Genomic DNA, 21,317 nt, shown 5'->3' with positions numbered 1-21,317 from the left:
ATGCATTACTCAGGCTGTTTTATACTGGCCATCTGTTTTACACAGGCCAATTTTGAACAGGACAGGTAATATAAAAAATACAAATGTAGCACTGTTTAATTATTTTACTCTTGGATGAAAAAAAAAAACTGAATACTATCTATATATTATATATTTTTCAATTAATTTAAACTGAGCCAATTTCATTGAAAAAAACAATTTCACCTTTAATAGGAAATGTCAATGATCCATATGTATAACAGCTTAGTGGCCTTGTTTAAAGCCAAGCACTTGATCACTTTTTTCACCTGTAACACGGGAGCCAAAGTAAATTTTGTAATTTTGCCTCCCAAGAGACTGTCATATTGTTAGGAGATTGAAAGTCTAAACCCAGATGATTCCACATCCATCCATCACACGTTTCTAGGGTGGAAGGATGGCATCCTTTCTGTCCTCTGTCAATCACAGTTACACTACCTGTCTGCATTAGCAGCAATTTGAAAAGATGCAGAGTTTGGCTTTATATGTTTTAAAGAAAGCATGTCCATCACCCTTTCCTGGTTGGTAGATATCATGGGATAGGGGACCGTTAACTGTATATAAAGATTGTTGGTGTTTCTTTGTAATGAAACTGTAATGTTTTCTTATTTGATCTCAGAACCTGCCAGAGCACCTACACGCATACGAGTTCAGAGCCTTTCAGCATCAGAGGTGGAAGTGACATGGAAAACCCTACCATGGAGTACCAGCAGAAGGCGTGTTCTTGGCTATGAGGTATTGGAAATAAAAAAGAAGTTAATTTGAAAAACCTATTGTTGACATTATGACATATTCGCAGAAGTACAAACAACTGTTTGATAACAACCCGGATAGTCTGCATTCATGGTTTTCAAATAAATTTTTCTAATTTCAATTTGTCTGACGACAAAACAGTTTTCCACTGTGCCCCAGTCCATTTTATATAAGGTTTGGCGCAGAGAGGACTGCAACGTTTCTGGATCATGTTCACATATGAATTCTTTGTTGAAAGATTGAGCTTTAAGCTGCATTTGTGTATGACACACAGAACTGTGCTTACAGACAATAATTTTTGGAGGTGTTTTTGAGTCCATGCAGTGATATCCATTAGAAAATCATGCCCGTTTTTAATTCAGTACCTCCTGAGGCTTAAAGATCATAAGCAACCATTATTCATCTTCACCCTATTCCCTTGCACAGAGATTTCTCTAGATTCTCTAAATCATTTGAAGAAATTGTGTACTGTGGATGATGAGATATTCAGAGTCTTTGCAATTGTGTGTTGAGGAACATTATTCTGAAATTGGTCAAAAAATTGTAGACAGTCTTTTCAGGTTGGTGAACCTCTATTCATCTTTATATCTGAGTGACTCAGCCTCTCTAAAATACATATTTTATATTTCACATCTGCAGGTTTGTTTTTTGTACCTGCCCACAATATTTTCCAGCAAATGCAGTTTGTACTATTCCCAATATATAAACATACTTAATTACAACACAATGACCCTGACCATACAGTTACTAAGGATGCTCTTAATGCATAATGCAGCACCACCTAGTGATTTTGGAAATGTAGCATCATTTTTCCTTCAAGCTTCATATCTGACTTCTTGCTCATGCAAGGTGCAGTAGAGATTCTCCACTAATTTGGAATTTTTCCCTAATCCTGATATATTCCTTTAGTTTCGACTCAAGTAAAATTTCTGGAAAACCTGTAAAATTATATTCAAAAACTTATTACAATTTTAATAATGTATTTGTATTTTGTTATTTTTAAGTATGTACAGTATTGTTTAAAATAATAGCAGTACAATGTGACTAACCAGAATAATGCAGGTTTTTAGTATATTTTTTATTGCTATGTGGAAAACAAGTTACCAGTTGGCGCAGTAGATTCTCAGTAAACAAACAAGACCCAGCATTCATGATATGCACGCTCGTAAGGCTGTGCAATTGGGCAATGAGTTGAAAGGGGTGTGTTCAAAAAAATAGCAGTGTGGCATTCAATCACTGAGGTCATCAATTTTGTGAAAAAACAGGTGTGAATCAGGTGGCCCCTATTTAAGGATGAAGCCAGCACTTGTTGAACATGCATTTGAAAGCCTGAGGAAAATGGGTCGTTCAAGACATTGTTCAGAAGAACAGCGTACTTTGATTAAAAAGTTGATTGGAGAGGGGAAAACCTATAAAGAGGTGCAAAAAATGATAGGCTGTTCAGCTAAAATGATCTCCAATGCCTTAAAATGGAGAGCAAAACCAGAGAGACGTGGAAGAAAACGGAAGACAACCATCAAAATGGATCGAAGAATAACCAGAATGGCAAAGGCTCAGCCAATGATCAGCTCCAGGATGATCAAAGACAGTCTGGAGTTACCTGTAAGTACTGTGACAGTTAGAAGACGTCTGTGTGAAGCTAATCTATTTTCAAGAATCCCCGCAAAGTCCCTCTGTTAAAAAAAAGGCATGTGCAGAAGAGGTTACAATTTGCCAAAGAACACATTAACTGGCCTAAAGAGAAATGGAGGAACATTTTGTGGACTGATGGGAGTAAAATGTTTCTTTTTGGGTCCAAGGGCCACAGACAGTTTGTGAGACGACCCCCAAACTCAACTGAATTCAAGCCACAGTACACAGTGAAGACAGTGAAGCATGGTGGTGCAAGCATCATGATATGGGCATGTTTCTCCTACTATGGTGTTGGGCCTATCTATCGCATACCAGGGATCATGGATCAGTTTGCATATGTCAAAATACTTGAAGAGGTCATGTTGCCTTATGCTGAAGAGGACATGCCCTTGACATGGTTGTTTCAACAAGACAATGACCTCAAACACACTAGTAAACGAGCAAAGTCTTGGTTCCAAACCAACAAAATTAATGTTTTGGAGCGGCCAGCCCAATCCCCGGACCTTAATCCAATCGAGAACTTGTGGGGTGATATCAAAAATGCTGTTTCTGAAGCAAAACCAAGAAATGTAAATGAATTGTGGAATGTTGTTAAAGAATCATGGAGTGGAATAACAGCTGAGAGGTGCCACAAGTTGGTTGACTCCATGCCACAGAGATGTGAAGCAGTTTTAAAAAACTGTGGTCATACAACTAAATATTAGTTTGATTAGTTGATTCACAGGATGGCTAAATCCTAGAAACAAAAATGTTTGTACAAAATAGTTTTGAGTTTGTACAGTCAACGGCATACACTGCAATTCTTTTGAACACACCCCTTTCAACTAATTGCCCAATTGCACAGCCTTAAGAGCGTGCATATCATGAATGCTGGGTCTTGTTTGTTTTCTGAGAATCTACTGCACCAACTGGTAACTTGTTTGCCACGTAGCAATAAAAAATATACTAAAAACCTGGATTATTCTGGTTAGTCACATTGTACTGCTATTATTTTGAACAATACTGTATACCGTATATTAACTGACCATAGATCATCTATTATAGTGCACAAAATGTCCATCATTTTTCTCCTTCCTATGTACTATCCCTGCCCAGATATTATTTGGGTGGAGGACCATTCCCAGTACAGCAGTGAAAGCTCTACTGTGTATCATGCGCAGAAGATTTGCAGGGGTTTTTAAGCACCCCTGTGCCATTGCTGGGTTAAAACAGTCAATCAAAACTATTCATCTAGCAGTGGTGCTGTAGCTATAAAACTGACTCAGTTATAGGAGCCTTAAATTGTGGGTCCTGTAAAAGATGCTCTCTTGTCTAGAAGTGTACATCTACAAGGTAGATGTATTTAATAACCTTGGCGTAATAAAAAATAAATTATTCAAATACATTTAATAAAAAAATATTAATTCTTTATGTAAGGTATATTACGTTTTATATCTCGAACCACATACCATACTGCTTATGTGCCTGTACATTGGACATAACAAACAGTGGTGCAACTGTGTTTTGCTTCCAACCAGAGAGTTACTCATTTTCACTTTCCCTGCTGCCTACACATCAGAAAAAAAATCCATGTTTATGTTTGTGACTAGTCTGCAGTATTTTGTGCTACACCGAGTGACTAATAAGGCTTTAAATCTTCACTGTGTTCAGGTATTGATGGCTGTCAAGTTCTATACACATGTTAGTTCAGCAGATAGTCTGTCTAATAACATGCTGCATGTGGACTCATCTAGTCTCTTTCTTGCTAGTCTTTTTCACATTTTTTCTCCACCATTAGCTTGATTCAGGCTATTGCTGAATCTAAGACTTTTAGTGATGCTATTCAGTGTAATAAAAAATGTAATGAAATATTGATTTTTTTTTTTAAACCATACATTTGACCAGAGAGTACTGGCCTCTGCCTCAGTTTGCTGACTGCATTCTTTATTTGACACAAGGCTGCAAAGGTAATGCATATTAAAGAGAGCACAGTAAATCTTCCAAAATGAACTGAAAAAAATATATAGAGAATGTTCATGAAATGTTTTGAGAAAATAGAGCATGTGTTCTGAACTCTAGAATTCTTTCAGTACCAGACCGCACTAGAACATGCACAATATAATCTATTTCAGCAAGATTTCTTCACTCTTATTTACAACAGTGTAATAGCATTAACAAGGGACCAGGTGCAGTATCTATTCTGTACTGCAGGAGTAAAATGGTGAAATAGAGGTTTTAAAGGTGAAATGTTCATGACATTTGTTTGCAAATGTAACATTAAGATGTATAAAGTATAGAGACCATGTATGTTTAGTATACCTCTAGGATAAGATGATAAAACTATTTTGGGACACTGTAAGCAAGATCTCTAAAATGATTTTGTGTTATTTATGCAAACCAAATACAAATGTATGGGTAGGTGTAAGATTAATTTTGGCTTTCCATCTCTTTCTCTCTCTCTAGTTAAGATACTGGGAGAAGAAGGAGAAAGAGGACATGGCTAGTGTGTTAAGGACGGTGGGAAATCGGACATCAGCTATTATTCAAGGGTTGAAAGGGAGCAGCACATATTATATTACAGTGCGCGCCTACAATACAGCTGGAGCTGGACCACCAAGTACAGTAGTGAATGTGACCACTAAGAAACCTCGTAAGGACAGAAATTTCACACATATTGATTCTTTATTGGGCAATTAGCAATGGTTCGTTTCATTCATAAAGTTCTAAATGCCCTTTTTTTCTGCATTTCTAGCTCCCAGTCAACCTCCTGTAAAGGTAATGTGGAACTCATCCAACTCCAAGATCATACTGAATTGGGAGCAAGTAAAGGCTTTGGAGAATGAATCCGAGGTCATGGGATATAAGGTATCTAATTTTTCAGCAGTATGTATGGAAATAAATATAGAATCCATTCATATGCTTATGCTGGGGCATCCTGCTGTCAGGTGTGTGCATAAATGAGGTTGCATGATGTGTGATAATATGTAAATATATTTAGAAAGACTGGTCTTTCTTTCATTTAGAACATTTTTATTTTCTTTATTGTTCTCAGATCAGTCTGATTTAAATAGAATGTTAATTATATAATTGGGAAAAATATTTTTTATATATTAATAAAAATACAAATAAAAATATTAACACTTTCATGCTGATTTTTTTATTTAGAAAATATATTTTATTTGGGGCTTTCCTTTATTTTACTTTTGTTTCCAAAGTATTCTGGTTTTAATTGAAATTCCCTGAAATTTGTTTTAGGTTTTGTACAAGCAAAACAGACACAGTCGTCCTAGAGTGATGGAGACCAACACCACATCAGTGGAATTGTCTCTGCCTCCAGATGAAGAATACATCATTCAGATCAAGCCCTTTGGAGAAGGAGGAGAGGGCAGCAGCAGCAAACAAATCATAATCCCCAGAATATCTGGTATAAATTTTCACGTTTTTAGAAAAATCTTTTTAGGAGAAAATTATTGAAACACTTCTATCTAATCCTCTATCTGTCTAATTTCTTGCTGAACATGCTTCATATTTCTTATGAAAAGTAGAACTGCTCAATTACAAAATTAATCACAAGTAACAAATTAAATTCAGTAGTCGACATTTTTGTAGGAAAATAAAAGTAGTGTGATTCAGCACAACATAAAACAGATGGACATTATTACTGCACAGTTAATTATTTTCCATGTACAGTACTGTTTTCTTCATCTTGTACCACAATAGTTTGTCACTGATTTTTGGGTTTTTTATTCTATAGCTATTATTATACAACAATATATTAGTGGAATATTAAATACCATGCAGCCAACACTATCCACACTTGATTAATTACCTGAACAGTGCGATTTATTCTCAGGCTATATTGCTGGCTGATTTGGGAGTCGAAATACAACCCTATTCAAAATATAATGCCCTATGTTTGGATATTCCTTAAATTGCGGTTTCCACCAATATTACAATAACTATGCCTAGTGTTTTGACAAGATTATCCTCGCTGGGCTTATGTAAATGTGAAACGTGACTTTTTTCAGTTTTGTTCAAACATTTTTCAGTTTATAACATATGTATGATACTATCACCTAAACACAACCACACACACACACACGTTATAATGAATTAATAGTTGCAGTTAGGTTAAGGTGACAAAGTTTTTGCTAAAATTCCTTTTCTTTTTACATCTCTAGGTCCCAACGCAATTGGATCTGCATCCAGTGTATCTACTCTCTCAGCCCTCAGCACAATAGCGCTGTCACTCACAGCCCGGACGTCCTTATGACGCAGCGCAGTCCACATGCTTGAAACGATATGTTCTTGTTTAAAAAAGGAGACTCTGAGAGAAAAAAACCCTAAAATGGGTTTGCAGTTTGCAATGCTGTTAAGAATAGGCTGGCTGGTCTTGAATTTGTTGTTACCAAAGCTGATAGTACTCAAAAACTGAATATATATATATATATATATATATATATATATATATATATATATATATATATATATATATATATAGGTATGCATATTTTGTATGCCATAACAGGCTTTTTATTTTATTTTCTTTGCTTTTATTTTGGAACAAATCAAATAGACTTCGCTGATTATTGAAAGAAAGAGGTGTTAGCCTTTGGTGAGGGCTACAAAGAACCTATGATATGACACAGTCCACTGAGGTTTTGTTGAAGTGGCCCCAGATGCCCAGGATGTCTAAACATTCACTACACTGGAGTTTTTGCACTGAATTTGCTTCTGAAGGAAAAGAAAGAGGAAAAGGAGTCAATAAATAGAAGTATGAAAGAATGCTGACCGTGCTGCTGATAAAGGCAGCCATTTTTAAAGGCCATTGTTTTTCCATTGACTTCTGTTATTTCCCATTTGATCGGCATACTTTGGCCTGTTGCTAACATTGTACAAGCAGACATTTCTGTCTTTCCTATTATATCATTTTCTGTCTCTATGTTTTGTCTGTTGTTTGCCTTTTGTGTGCCTCGTCACATGTTTTTAAACTCCTCAGGTCCTCAAAAAGCCTTAACTTATATTTGCTGTCTCCCAGCAGGCTATGCTAATGCGGTGAGAGATTGCACAGGATTGCATTTGGTAGAAAGCTGGAGCTTAGTCAACTTGGATTTTGGATTTTCATTTTGGGTGTTGGGGCCATTATTACTAGTCTATCACTTCTATTTTTCTATCTTGTACCAGTTATCCATGGCTTACGGGCAATACAACGTATCATGTAGAAGGGCCATGGACCACATTTAGATATATTATACTTAATCTGCTGCTGATATTTCAGTTCTCATTTTTTTCAGTGCCACTTGGGATCAATTCCTTATAATATCTAGCTCGTAATCTTTGTGAGGTGGAGGTTAGTAAAATGTAGGCTACTTTAAAATGGTTCTGAGACAAAGATGAACAAAAAAAAATGTATAACATGCTTTTTGTATACTTCAGATTGTTTATATTTAAGGAAACAACAGCAAAAACTAAAGTTTCCTAAGAGTTGTTCTTGTTTTTTACATAATGAAAAAGATAAGAACTGTTTATTATTGTGGATAAGTGTCGCTTTGCATGTTGGTGTATTCTTCTCCATCTCTGTTCCTTTGGTATTGATTGAATGGCTTATGATCATGCAATCATGAGTGCAGAAATAAGAATTATTGTCACCAGGGATTTGTGTATATATGTATGTGTTCCGTAGCCATCTTTCTGCCTCGCTCTCCGTCCGTCCGTCTCATTGTCTTTCTTTCTCTCTACGGTGCTTTCCAACAAAGTACTTACTATTAGAATTATAAAAACCATAGATTATTTTATTTGCTGCTGTTTGTTTATACTGGGTCACAGAATAAAGGGGTTGTTTTTAACAGTTGATTTGTTTCTTCAGTTTATTTCATTTATATGTGCTTTTGTGCTGATTCAAAAGCAAGATTTTAAAAACCATTAAACTAACAGAAAACAAATGTTCACTTCTGTCCAACATCACAAAAATAAGAACCTTAATTTTTTTATATATATTTGCATAAAAGTGAAAAGCACAAAGAGTTTGAAGGCATTAATGAGCACAGCTTGTCTGAAAAGAAAATGGAGAATATGCAAACAATTCTGTCTGTCATTTAGGGTGCACAGCAGGTGTCAGGAATTCTTACTTTACCTTACACTGGTATATTGAGCAGCCCAGAGTTTGAATTTAGATTAGACTTTTGCCTTGCTGCATAGTTTAGTATATCTTTCATTTCTCCCTTCCCAATGACAGTTTAGGTATTGTCTAATAGTGTTTAGAACTTTTACCAGCAGTTCTTATAATCAAATAAATGGACAAATAATCCTCCAACATTTCAGAAATGTCTATAAAGTTTACATCTAGGTTTTATGTGAAAGGTTATATAGCTAGGTTAAACCCCCATGTATGGCTAACACACCAAAAACAATAATCAATAATTTTTACTTTAACACTGTACAGTTATGATATTACGTAATTTCTCTATATAATTTTTAATAGAATTTCTTTTAGTAGCAAAAAAAATCAGGTATATTATTACCTGAGATCTAGAGATGTAACCAAATATGGTGTAATCTCCAGTCTTCTACAAAGGTTTTTAATTTTGAAGCATAGCTGAGGATTTGCACTCATTGAGTCACAAGAGCATTAGTAAGGGCAGACATTGATTTTATTAAGACTCAAATTCAAACATTGTGAACATTCAAAAAAGATTTATACAATTTTATGAAATGTAGACAGGGAAAAGTAAAAAAACAAGCATACAGTGGTGGGAAAAAGTAATTTTTGTGATTCCTGGTTTCTTATTTTCTTTGCATCTTTGTCACACTTTAATCTTTCAGATCAACTAATTTTAATATTAGTAAAAGATAACACAAGTGAACACAAAATGCAGTTTTTAAATTAAGGTTTTTATTATTAAGTAAAAAACAAAATCCGAAACTACATGGCCCTGTGGGCAAAAGTGTTTGCCCCCTAAACCTAATTTTAGGCCACCTTTAGCACCAACAACTGCAATCAAGCGTTTGCGATAACTTGCAATGAGTCTGTTGGAGGAATTTTGGTCCACTCATCTATGCAGAATTGTTGTAATTGTAGGGTTTTCAAGCATCAACCGCCTTTTTAAGGTCATACTACAGCATCTCAATAGGATTCAGGTCAGGACTTTGACTAGGCCACTCCAAAGTCTTCATTTTGTTTTTCTTCAGCCATCCAGAGTGTTTTGGTCCTGCTGCAGTACCCAAGTTTGCTTCAGCTTGAGGTCACAAACAGATGGCCGGACGTTCTCCTTCAGGATTTTTTGGTAAACAGCAGAATTCATGTTTCCATTTATCACAGCAAGTCTTTCAGGTCCTGAAGCAGCAAAACAGCCCCAGACCATCACACTACCATCACCATATTTTACTGTTGGTATGATGTTCTTTTTCTGAAATGTGGTGTTACATTTACGGCAGACGTAATGGGGCCCATAACTTCCAAAAAGTTCAACTTTCTAGTTACTAATCAGTCGACAGCGTAATTTTTCCAAAAGTCTTGGGTATAATCAAGATGTTTTCTGGCAAAACTGAGACGACCCTTTATGGCCTTTTTGCTCAGCAGCGGTTTTTATCTTGGAACTCTGCCATGCAGACCATTTTTGCCCAGTTTCTTTCTTATGGTGGAGTCATAAACACTGACCTTAACTGAGGCAAGGGAGGCCTGCAGTTCATTGGATGTTGTTGTGGGGTCTTTTGTGACCTCTTGGATGAGTCGTCGCTGTGCTCTTGCGGTAATTTTGGTCGGCCGGCCACTCCTGGGAAGGCTCTCCACTGTTCCATGCTTTTGCCATTTGTAAATAATGCCTCTCACTGTGGTTCCCTGAAGTCCCAAAGGCTTTATAACCTTTTCCAGGCTGATAGATCTCAATTACTTTCTTTTTCATTTGTTTCTGAATTTCTTTGGATCTCTGCATGATGTCTATATTTTGAGGATTTTTTGGTCTACTTCACTTTGTCAGGCAGGTCCTATTTAAGAGATTTCTTGATTGCAAACAGGTGTGGCAGTAATCAGGCCTGGGTGTGGCTAGAGAAATTGAACTCAGGTGTGATAAACCACAGTTTTAACAGAGGGGCAAACACTTTTTCACACAGAGCCATGTAGTTTTGGATTTTGTTTTACCTTAGTAATAAAAACCTACATTTAAAAAGTGCATGTTGTGTTCACTTGTGTTATCTTTTACTAATATTTAAATTAGTTTGATTATCTAAATTTTTTTTATAGAAAATAGAAAGATCTATTTTTTTGCATGTTTGTCACACTTTAATGTTTTAAAGTGTTAGATTCCAAACATTAAAGTGTGACAAACATGCAAAATAAATAAGACATCAGGAATCACAGAAAAAGTATCACATCTAAGAAGCAATACAACAAATAAATCTTCTGTGCAAAGGAAATAAAAAAAAAACAGTGAGCAGTGGTCTTATATCCTACTGTGAGAGAGGTTAATCAATATTTGTTGTCACTGTCCTCCCTAAAAATAATTCTGACAAGTGTCAAAAATTTAGGCTGACCTTCAGTGGGTTTGCTGCTATGTTCAATGTGTATTGTCTACTGTCTATTCAAAAAAATGCAAAATAAAATTCTGTAATCATCAACACAACATGAAAACAAAACTTAAATAATATCTCTGGGAATACATTGCTGAACTTACAGTACTAAAGTGAGTACACCCTAAGTGAACATGTCAAAACTGTGTCCAAAGTGTCAACATTCTTCCTGAGAACAGAATTCACCAGAGCTGCACAGGTTGTGGCTGGGATCCTCTTCTACTCCTCGATAATGATATCATGGAGCTGCTGAATTTTAGATACATGGTACTTTTCCACCGTCTGCTTAATGAGGCCCCATGTGTTTAATAGGGTACAGGTCTGAAGACATACTTGGCCACTCAATCACCTTCACCTTTCTCAATAAGGCAGTTGTCATCTTGGCGGTGTGTTTGGGGTCATTATTATGTTGGAAATCTGCCATTCAGCCCAGTTTCTGAAGGGAGGGCACCATGTTCTGCTTCAGAATGTCACAGTCCTGTACCTGCTGGAAAACATGTTTCGCTCAGTGAACTGCAGCTCCACAGTACCAGCAGCACTCATGCAGCCCCAGACCATGATGCTACCACCAACACCACTATGCTTGACTGTAGGCAAGACACAATTTTCTTGGTACATCTCACGAGGGCATTGCCACACATGCTGAACACCATTCGAGCCAAACAAGTTTATCTTAGTCTCATCAGACCACAGGACATGGTTTCAGTAATTCATGCTCTTAGACTGGTTGTCTTCAGCAAACTGTTTGCAGGCTTTCTTGTAAACCAGTTTCAGAAGAGGCTTCCTTCTGGAAAAACGGGCATGCAAATCGACTTACATTTACATTTGCGGCATTTGGCAGACGCCCTTATCCAGAGCGACTTACAACTGAGCAGGGGAGGGTTTTTAGGGCTTTGCTCAAGGGCCCAGCAGTGGCAGCTTGGTGGTGGTGGGATTTGAACCTGTGATCTTCTGATCCAAATCCCAATGCCTTAACCACTGAGCTACCACCTCCTCTTGTTGCAGTGTGCGGCGTGTGCTGACAAGCGAACCTTCCACATCTGCAACCTCAATACCAATGCTGGCAGCACTCATGCATCTGTTTTTTAAAAATTAGCTGCTTCACCTGACTAACAGGACGGGGACTCGACATCCTTATTCAACCCTTATGAAGCCTGTTCCAAGTGAAACCCCTCTTGGAAATCCTCTGTATAACCCTGGCCACTGTGCTGTAACTCAGTTTTAATGCGTTACCGATCTTCTTATAGCCTAGGCCATCTTTGTGGAGAGCAACAGTTCTAATTCTTAATTCTCATTCTTTGCCATTAAGTGCCATTTTGAAAATCCAGTGGTGAGTATGAGAGAATTGTACTCAAAGCACCAAATTTTAACTGCTCTAATACAAGATACACAAATTTCTCTGGTCGAGTCAAACAGACAAAAACACGAATATGATGAATAGGAAATGTGGCTTTGCATGGTTAAACAACATACAGCTGTTATCACTTATGGTGTACTCACATTTATTGCCAGCTATTTAGACAATAATGGCTGTATGTTGAGTTATTTTCAGAATACAGTAAATCTATACTGCCATACAAGCTGCACATTGACTTCTTTAAAATATATCCAAGTTTCATTTCTATAGTATTGTTTCTTGAGAAGATATACTAAAATGGTTACTGAAATGAAAGAGGTGTACCTAATTTTGTTAGATACTGTAACAATGCTATAGTTATCAAGAATATTGAGTTTGACTGTACCTGTAGGCAAGGTTAAACTTTACATTTATATATGCTTACCTCAAGCTCTTTTTGCAAAATTAGCATCCTAAGTTGGCCTATTTCCCTAGTCAAGACTGGGTTTATATTCTCCTGCCTCTGCTGCCTCCTCTTCTTTTTCTTACTACACATAAAATACACAATTGCCAAAATGTGATCCATTTTGCTCTAGTGCATGCTGATGATGTTTTATTTTTCTATACTAATTAGCTTTATAACTTATGATTTAATAGGTGCCATTAGTGGAAAGTCTACATACATGCTGTACCCAAGTTTATTAAATTCATGTCTCACAGTGTGATTTGTATTGATCTTATAAAACTGCTGAAATTGCACTGTCTGTATTGTCTGTAGAAGGCATAAGACAAGGTGGCTGGCCTTGGCACAACTAAACACTGAGCAAAGAAACTGGGGAACAGGGCCACTTATAAACACACAAGAGGAGACAAAGCACAGGCAGCAATAATGATACTAGTAAATAAGAAAACACAACATTGGGGAACAATGAGGGCCTCCATTGGCCAAAACAGAAAAGAGTCTAAAAATTCCAAAATCCTGCCAGATGTTGGACAAGAATTCATTGTGTGCAGCCCGCATTATAGTTCTTCTCAAAAGTGATAGGTGAAGATCAGCATTTTGTACATTCTCCGTTGTGTTGTTAATGCATTATTGTCTAAAAATACCATAATGTATGAAAATGAAATTAAATTTATGGCACATGATATCTGGAGGGCAATGCATCTTTTTGCTGAACAAAATTATACAACTTAAATGAAGACAAATACAGATATACTGTATATTATATAGTTAGTATATATAACAGTTTACGTTATGCCTAATTATTAAGTAATTATTTTATTTGACATATATACTATTGCAAAGACATGTGAATTATTGGTTTATTTAAGTTAAAAAAAAATGTTTTAGTTAATCAATTTAATATTTGACCATTTAAATTTTGAAAGGGTAAAGTACATAAGTACAGATATCCATACAAATTCCTGCCTCATATACTGTATTCCACGGTTAGGCTTCCGATTCACTATGACATGGGGAGGTGCTGGCTCAGTGGTTAAGGCTCTCGGTTACTGATCGCAAGGTAAGGGGTTTAAGACATGGTATCACCAAGCTGCAACCCTTGGGGCTCTTGAGTAAGTCCCTTAACCCTCTGTGCAACACAACTGACCTTGTGCTCTGACCCCAGCTTCCAAATATCACTGGGACATTCAAAGAAAGACTTTCATTGTGCTGTAAAGTACATGTGACAAGCACAGAACCACCTGTCATAAAGCAGGAGGTGACTAAATAAATGCGTTATGTAGGGACATTTTTCCTTCTAATATTCTTCTAAAGAAAAACAAAAACCTTAGATCTCCTCCAGACTTTTTACTACCATATAATGTTAAAAAGTTTAAATTATTGCATTGGGCCGGGATATAGAACATAATTGACCAAATCTACAGTTGTTCAGTATATACAGCAATGCAGTACAGCAAGACGGCAGCCTGTTTTACTCATAAGTTCTTTCTGGCTGAACAGACCATGGTTCTGTCTTTTGTTAATGTCATTCACAGGCTATTTTTGCTCGCTACCTATCAGGCTGGACCTGCTGTCCCAGATAAATGGGTTACTGTGGCAAAACAGACCACAGACATGGAAACCATGGGTCTGGCCCCTGGCAGAGATCCCAGCATCCTGACATGTTTGAAACGGGTCAGAAGAATGTGCATGCTCCATCTGCTCACTGACTGCATACAAGCAAGTTGAAAGTTTTCGGACTATGGTATGAAACACAGGGCATGAACTGCACAAACTAGAACTCTTTAACTGTGGATTTACCCTAAAGGCTTATGTGACAGCATTGTCTGCAAACAGACTTTTAATGTATTTCACAAGGGCACAGAACATCCCAGACAAAAACTATGGTCGTTTAGTGGGGTTTGGACTTGGTGCTTAGTGTGAAACTTTTTTGTGGAGCTATTAAAAGATGCAAATATGGTGTGGATTTCACTTAAGACAGCTTTTCTGCTGGTAATTACTGTAGCTAGGTCAATTACAATTGTTCAGCATGGAATATCCTGGGGCACAGATCCAACATCTGTCACATTGTAGCTGAACCCAGCATTCCTGCTAAAGATACTGGCACCGGAGGATATTAATAAACTTAGCAATTTATCTGCTTTTGAGGATGAGAATGTACCTGTTCATCCCTGTGTCCCCTAAGGGATTCAAATGACTAACTACACCCCGATGGAAAATTTAACATAAAGCATCTTAGTATAATGTTATATTAAAACGATTTACCTTCTGTATACCTTTAAGGAGACTTATTGGAGGTATGACTCTTCCAAAAATTTTCTTTGGTTCATGTTTTGATGATAGTGATAGATGATAGTCTCCATCATATGCATAAATAGGTTGAGCACTAGTAACCCATTGGATATTATTTAAATAAAGTTCATGCTCATCCATTAAGTAAGCCATTGTGCCATGTGGATGGAGACATTGTCATCTTCAATAGATAGATAGATAGATAGATAGATAGATAGATAGATAGATAGATAGATAGATAGATAGATAGATAGATAGATAGATAGATAGATAGATAGATAGATAGATAGATAGATAGATAGATAGATAGATAGATAGATAGATAGATAGATAGATAGAACTTTATTGTCATTGCATTGTACAGGTACACAGCAACGAAATGCAGTTTGGCATCTACCAGAAGTGCAAAATGTAGCAGTCGTGCAAAAGTGCAGATAAATATCTAGCATATTTACAGTGCAGATAACTATCTGGCATATGTACAGCAGTGGTATATATATGAAGTATATACAGTGAATAAATATAAAGGCTATTTCAGTGCAGAGATGTGTGGACATTCAGAAGTACAGTGAATAAATATGAAGACGTACAGTAATTAAGAAAAATGTGCAGAAATGAAAGGTTACAGATCACAAGATTATGGCATTAAGGAGTAGCAAGCTGAATAAACAGTCTACTATATATAAAAAATATATATATATAAATATATACACATACATTATATACACAGATTAATGTGAAATGTTGGGCAGAATGTACAGTAATGATAAATATACATACAGATATAAAAAGTGCAGATGTAATGAGGAGTGAAAAGATATAATATGTAGTATGTACATGTATTGTAGTGATTTAGCGGTGTAGTGTTGAGTTCAGTAGTGTGATGGTGGATGGAAAAAAGCTGTCCCTGAACCTGCTGGTTCTGGTGCGTAAGTTCCTGTATCTCCTTCGTGATGGAAGGAGGTTAAACAGTTTATGACTGGGATGTGAAGAGTCCTTGATGATGCTGTGAGCTCTGCGCAGACATCTGCTGTGGTGAAGGTGTTCAATGGCAGGTAGTTGGGTGCCAGTGATGCGTTGGGCGGTTTTGACCACCCTTTGCAGTGCTTTACGTTCACACACAGTGGAGCCTCCGTACCATACAGTGATGGAGTTGGTCAGGATGCTCTCAATGATGCAGCGGTAGAAGCTCGTTAAAATCCCCGGGGACAGGTGAGATTTCTTGAGACTTCTCAAGAAGTACAGGCGTTGTTGTGCTTTTTTTACCAGAGCTGACGTGTTCTGCTGCCAGGACAGATCCTCAGAGATGTGAACTCCCAGGAACTTGAAGCTGGAGACTCGCTCTACCTCGGTTCCATTGATGTTGACTGGTAGATGTCTCCTGCTGTTGGACTACACCCATGACTACACCCAGGGACTACACCCATGACTACACCTATGTTTTATCATCGGATAAAATTGATCACTCAGAATGACTATTAATTCACACTGATTCTTCTCTCTAAGCAACAAGTGGATCCATACCATCAGTAAAATGGCGCAAAGTATGCATTTGCTTTCATTTGTCACCTGTCTGTGTTCAGAGACTTGTGAGAACACCATTTGGATCTTCTGTGCCCAATGACATGTTAGTCCACTGGATGAGGAAGTAATTGAATAGGCAAACTAAATAGCAACAAGAGGTACCTTCTTCCATTAAATGTCATTCAACAGTGCCTGCTTTCCTTCTCACTCTGGCTTCCCTATCTCCTCAAATATTAACATGATATGTCAAAACTGCTTTTTTTAGTTTAAATTTCTCAGGGGCAGGCAGATATGTGAGAGGCAGCCATGCTGCCATGAATTTATACAGGGTTTCTATAAATCTCTAAATCTCAAGAAGATCCCTGTCAGAAACTGTCATGTCTGGATTTGGAAGCAAACTCTCTTACCAGTTTGTTATTAATCTGGACACTTCAGTAGTGGAAGTCATCAGCGTTGGGTAAGGAACTTCCACATAAATTATCTGGAGCTGCTGACAGTGTGGTTAGCACTAAAGTACTTTTTTGCCTAAATTAGAGCATAAAAATATATGCCCCATGTTATGTGTTATATTAACCGAATAAATGGAAAGTGGATTATTAAATTAATTGAACATATGCATATAATTCATGCAGATTATAAACTAAACCATGTGGAAACAAGTAATGTTTAACACTAGGCTGCCCTGCTCGGTGAAGAGCAACTTGCTAAACTTAGGGAAGATGTGTGTGAATCCAGGGAACATTGATGGATGGGAAAACGCTTTGATTTAGATACTAGTACATCATTGGGAAGCATTTACACATAGGGTTATTTATATAGAGACCAAGTTATTATATATGGAGGTAGTTGCTCAGTGGTTAAGGCTTTGGTTTGGAAGGTCACAGGTTCAAATCCCACCACCACCAAGCTGCCATTGCTGGGCCCTTGAGCAAGGCCCTAAAACCCTCCCCTGCTCAGTTGTAAGATGCTCTGGATAAAGGCGTCTGCCAAATGCCATAAATGTAAGTTAATAAAACTAGAGAAAATTGTTTATCTCTAATAGTGCTGCCAGCAGACTTTAAACATTATTTTACAACCAAGGCATTTTGCCTCATATCATACAATCACAAGCAAATTCTTAAATAATATGTTGCTGTGATGCACAGGGTACAGCCTGTAATAGTGGGGAAAAACGTACAATGCAGAAAATATGATGTCATACAAAAACCTAAGTACATAGATGTACCTTAATACATAGATGTATTTGGAAATCCATACTGGTTTATAATTGAAAATATAGTCAAAACACATTTTCTATGATGAATAAAAAACATGTGTAAAAATATCTATACCATGTGCTTAAATATGGTATTCATACACAACACAACACATTTTTTACATTTTAAAACGTGTTATTTTCAGGATATTTGTATGCTCACATTTAATGACAGGATTTTTCATACCTCCAGTAAAGGGGAATTCATAATGCTAATATAGACATTCGCTTTCTAGCAACATTTTGGGGAACATCCACATGTGTGATGGTCAGTGTTCACCAGTAGTGGATGAAGTACACAAAGCATGTACTTGAGTAGAAAAAGAGATACAGTAGGTAAAATATTACTCCAGGAAAAACTTTAACTATCACTTGAGTAAAAGTACAAAAGTATTTGCCAAGTATCCAAATGCTATGATTTATTATGGCTATAATGTTCCTATTATAATTCTTAATCACAAGACTGTTGCTTAATCAACTCAGTTTATGTGAAAAGACTCTAATGTTACTTTTAGCACACAAATCTATTAATAGAATAATATTAATGAGTTAAACACTGATTGATATCTAATAAAATAACACAAGTCCAAAACCTTCTTTTCAACAACATAAAGAAAGTAGTTGAGTAAAAGATAATTGACATTGAAATGTAGTGAAGTTAAAGTCTCCACAAACGGAAAACCTTGAGTAAAGTACAGATATGCTAAAAAATACTACTGAAGTGCAGTAACAAAATACATTTACTTTGTTACTGTCCACCAGTGGTGTGAATGTTGGGGTATTAATCTTGTTTAAAAATCCATCTGTAATTGAGTTTTAACCTGGTGGCAAAGGCAACCTGGTTTGGATTACAATGTCCTGGTACCTAGCAGAGTTTATGATATCATCAATCTTCACAAGGGTATCTGGAGAAGTAGCCCTTAAGCATCAACTTTCCTTTTTGATAGGATTTTTTTCCTTGCATTTAGTGTGTGAATATCGTTTTTTTATATTTGAATTTAGTTATATTTGAAATAACTAGACATATCCTCAAATTACAGAACAAGATTCATGGCAACTGCACTTCTTTTGAATAATGTTCATTTCTGCGACAGTTATTTTTGATCACCATTATAGACTAAATAAATACATTTTTAACCCTGAAAAAAAGGAAGCTAATTAAAATACAAAATTAATTATGCTTTTTCTTTTTTTAATAGTATAGTGTTGGCTAAGACCTATGCCAAATGAACACCCAAGATGTAAGATAATAGAATCAGTACTAGTGTTTTAAAACAGTCAGACAGATTATTCAGCAAATACAACAAATTACTTAGGTTAATTTTTTACAAACCAAAAATACAAAACACAATAGCTCAGCAGTGGGGCAAATAAGTATTTGATACACTGCCGATTTTTCAAGTTTTCCCATTTACAAAGAATGAAAAGATATGTAATTTGCATCATAGGTACAGAGACAGAATCGGAAAAAAGAAATACAGAAAATCACATTGTATAATTTTTAAATAATTCTGTTTCATTTTATTGCATAAAATAAGTATTTGATACAATAGAAAAATAGAACTTAATATTTGGTCCTGAAACCTTTGTTTACAATTACAAAAAGGTCAGGTCAAGTTTCCTGTAGATCTTGACCACTGTAAGAATTACAGACTGCCTCAATCCAGATTCCACCCCATGCTATATCAAATTCATCTCATCCGCAAAACGGCTCAAAATTTATAAAAAGTAGTTACGTAGTCTGATGAAGAATTTCAGTTGTATCAATCAGAAGCATAGACTTAATTTAATCAGTCTGGGAGAAGCAACAAGCCCTCTCTAACCAAAAGGTATCTGAGACCATGATTATCATTTAAACAATACTCCATCCTGACCTGCTAGGGGGTCGGCGCCAGCAAAGGTGTGAATACCGGTGATTATTCATGTATTATTCATGATTCATGTATTTTGTCACTGCTACGCTGTTATAAACTTCTTCATTACGATCTTTGTTGTCCTAATCATTTTTTCTTACACCACATTTGCACACAATGCAGCAGGGATTTTGGCCAACTCCTCTATACAGGTCTTCTCTAGATCTTTCAGGTTTTGGGGCTGTTGCTGGGCAACACGGAGTTTCAGCTCCCTCCATAGATTTTCTATTGGGTTCAGGTCTGGAGACTGGCTAGGCCACTCCAGGACCTTGAAATGATTCTCAAGGAGCCACACCTTAGTTGCCCTAGCTGTGTGTTTGGGGTCATTGTCATGCTGGAAGACCCAGCCATGACCCATCTTCAATGCTCTATATGAGGGAAGAAGGTTGTTGCCCAAAATCTCGCAATACATGGCCCCATCCATCCTCCCCTCAAAATGGTGCAGTCGTACTGTCCCCTTTGCAGAAAAGCACCCCCAAAGCATGATGTTTCCACCCCCATGCTTCACAGTTCTGATGGTGTTCTTGGGATTGTTCTCATCCTTCTATTTCCTCCAAACACGGCGAGTGGAGTTTATACCAAAAAGTAATATTTTTACACCCGTAGTTTCCTGAAATAGCTTTCTGACAGAATATTCTGGACAAAAGATGGATCCACCGGATGTGTTTAACCAAATGGTTTTAAATAACCTACTAAAACGGCTGTCCCTCCAGCCCCAGAGCTATGCTGGGGGGCTGCCCAACCTCAGCCTTCCTGCCTGACTGGGGAAGCCGCCCCGCTCTTCCGACCTGCTGAGAACACCGCTATGCCTGTCTGCCCTGCCAAGCATGCCCCCAAGCCTATCCCGACCTCCGCCGAGGGCGGCACTCCGCTCCAGAGTCTCGCCGAGGGTGGCGCTCTGCTCCAGAGTCCCGCCAAGGGCGCTGCTTCATTCCAGAGTCCCAACCAAGCAGCAAATACTTGCTGATTACGTTGCTCCACCCCCGGGTTTCTCCAAAGTGTTTGCCTGGCCCCTGGGTTTTGCTGACGATGTGGTCCAGACCTCCGCAGCGGATCTTCCGGGCACACTGCGTAGACTTCCGGTTTCCCGGCATGCACGTCCGGTTCCGCAGTGCGCACTTCTGGGTCGGTGGACATCTTGCCGTTTTTCCCGCACCTCCCGGTATTTAAGGACACCCAAGACTTGCACTGCCTCTTCTCTGGTTTGAAATCTGTACTTTTTTTGGATTTGGTTTTGTCGCAATGCCCCTCTTATTCTGTTTGCCAGTTTTTGGGGGTTTTTTTGGACTGGTTTTTGTCTTCCCTGCATCACCCTGTTTGCCTGAGTTTTGACCCTGACCCTTTTCACATTACTCCTGTGGCATCCAGCATTTGGTTCCTCACTCACCTAGTCACATTCGCAAGCTCTCTGACAGAATAATCTGTCCATGCACCGTATCCCATGAGATCACTGACATCCCAGCTCTCTTCAGATCATTGACCAAGTCCTCCCGTGTAGCTCTAGGCTGATCCTTCCACTTTCTAAGGATCATTGATACTCCAGTAGGTGAGATCTTGCATAGAGCCCCAGTCCGAGGGAGATTGACA

General features: G+C 37.5%; 1 protein-coding gene across 1 annotated transcript in view; it reads left to right on the top strand.

Annotated features, from left to right (window-relative positions):
• Nucleotides 1–6,812, top strand: part of cntn4 (contactin 4) — a gene marked incomplete at its 5' end in the record, with an annotated part of 127,180 nt that extends 120,368 nt beyond the window's left edge. Inside the window, 5 exons of the mRNA XM_046846325.1 lie at nt 638–753; nt 4,846–5,032; nt 5,135–5,247; nt 5,638–5,806; nt 6,564–6,812. Coding sequence (XP_046702281.1) covers nt 638–753; nt 4,846–5,032; nt 5,135–5,247; nt 5,638–5,806; nt 6,564–6,655 — 677 coding nt within the window. The remainder of the gene's footprint in view (nt 1–637; nt 754–4,845; nt 5,033–5,134; nt 5,248–5,637; nt 5,807–6,563) is intronic.
• Between the last annotated feature and the right edge of the window lie 14,505 nt (nt 6,813–21,317).

Source organism: Silurus meridionalis, chromosome 1 (assembly GCF_014805685.1).
Source record: "Silurus meridionalis isolate SWU-2019-XX chromosome 1, ASM1480568v1, whole genome shotgun sequence".
Taxonomy (NCBI): domain Eukaryota; kingdom Metazoa; phylum Chordata; class Actinopteri; order Siluriformes; family Siluridae; genus Silurus; species Silurus meridionalis.
The sequence above is the reverse complement of the archived record's forward strand: the minus strand, read 5'-3'. Positions and strand labels throughout refer to the sequence as shown.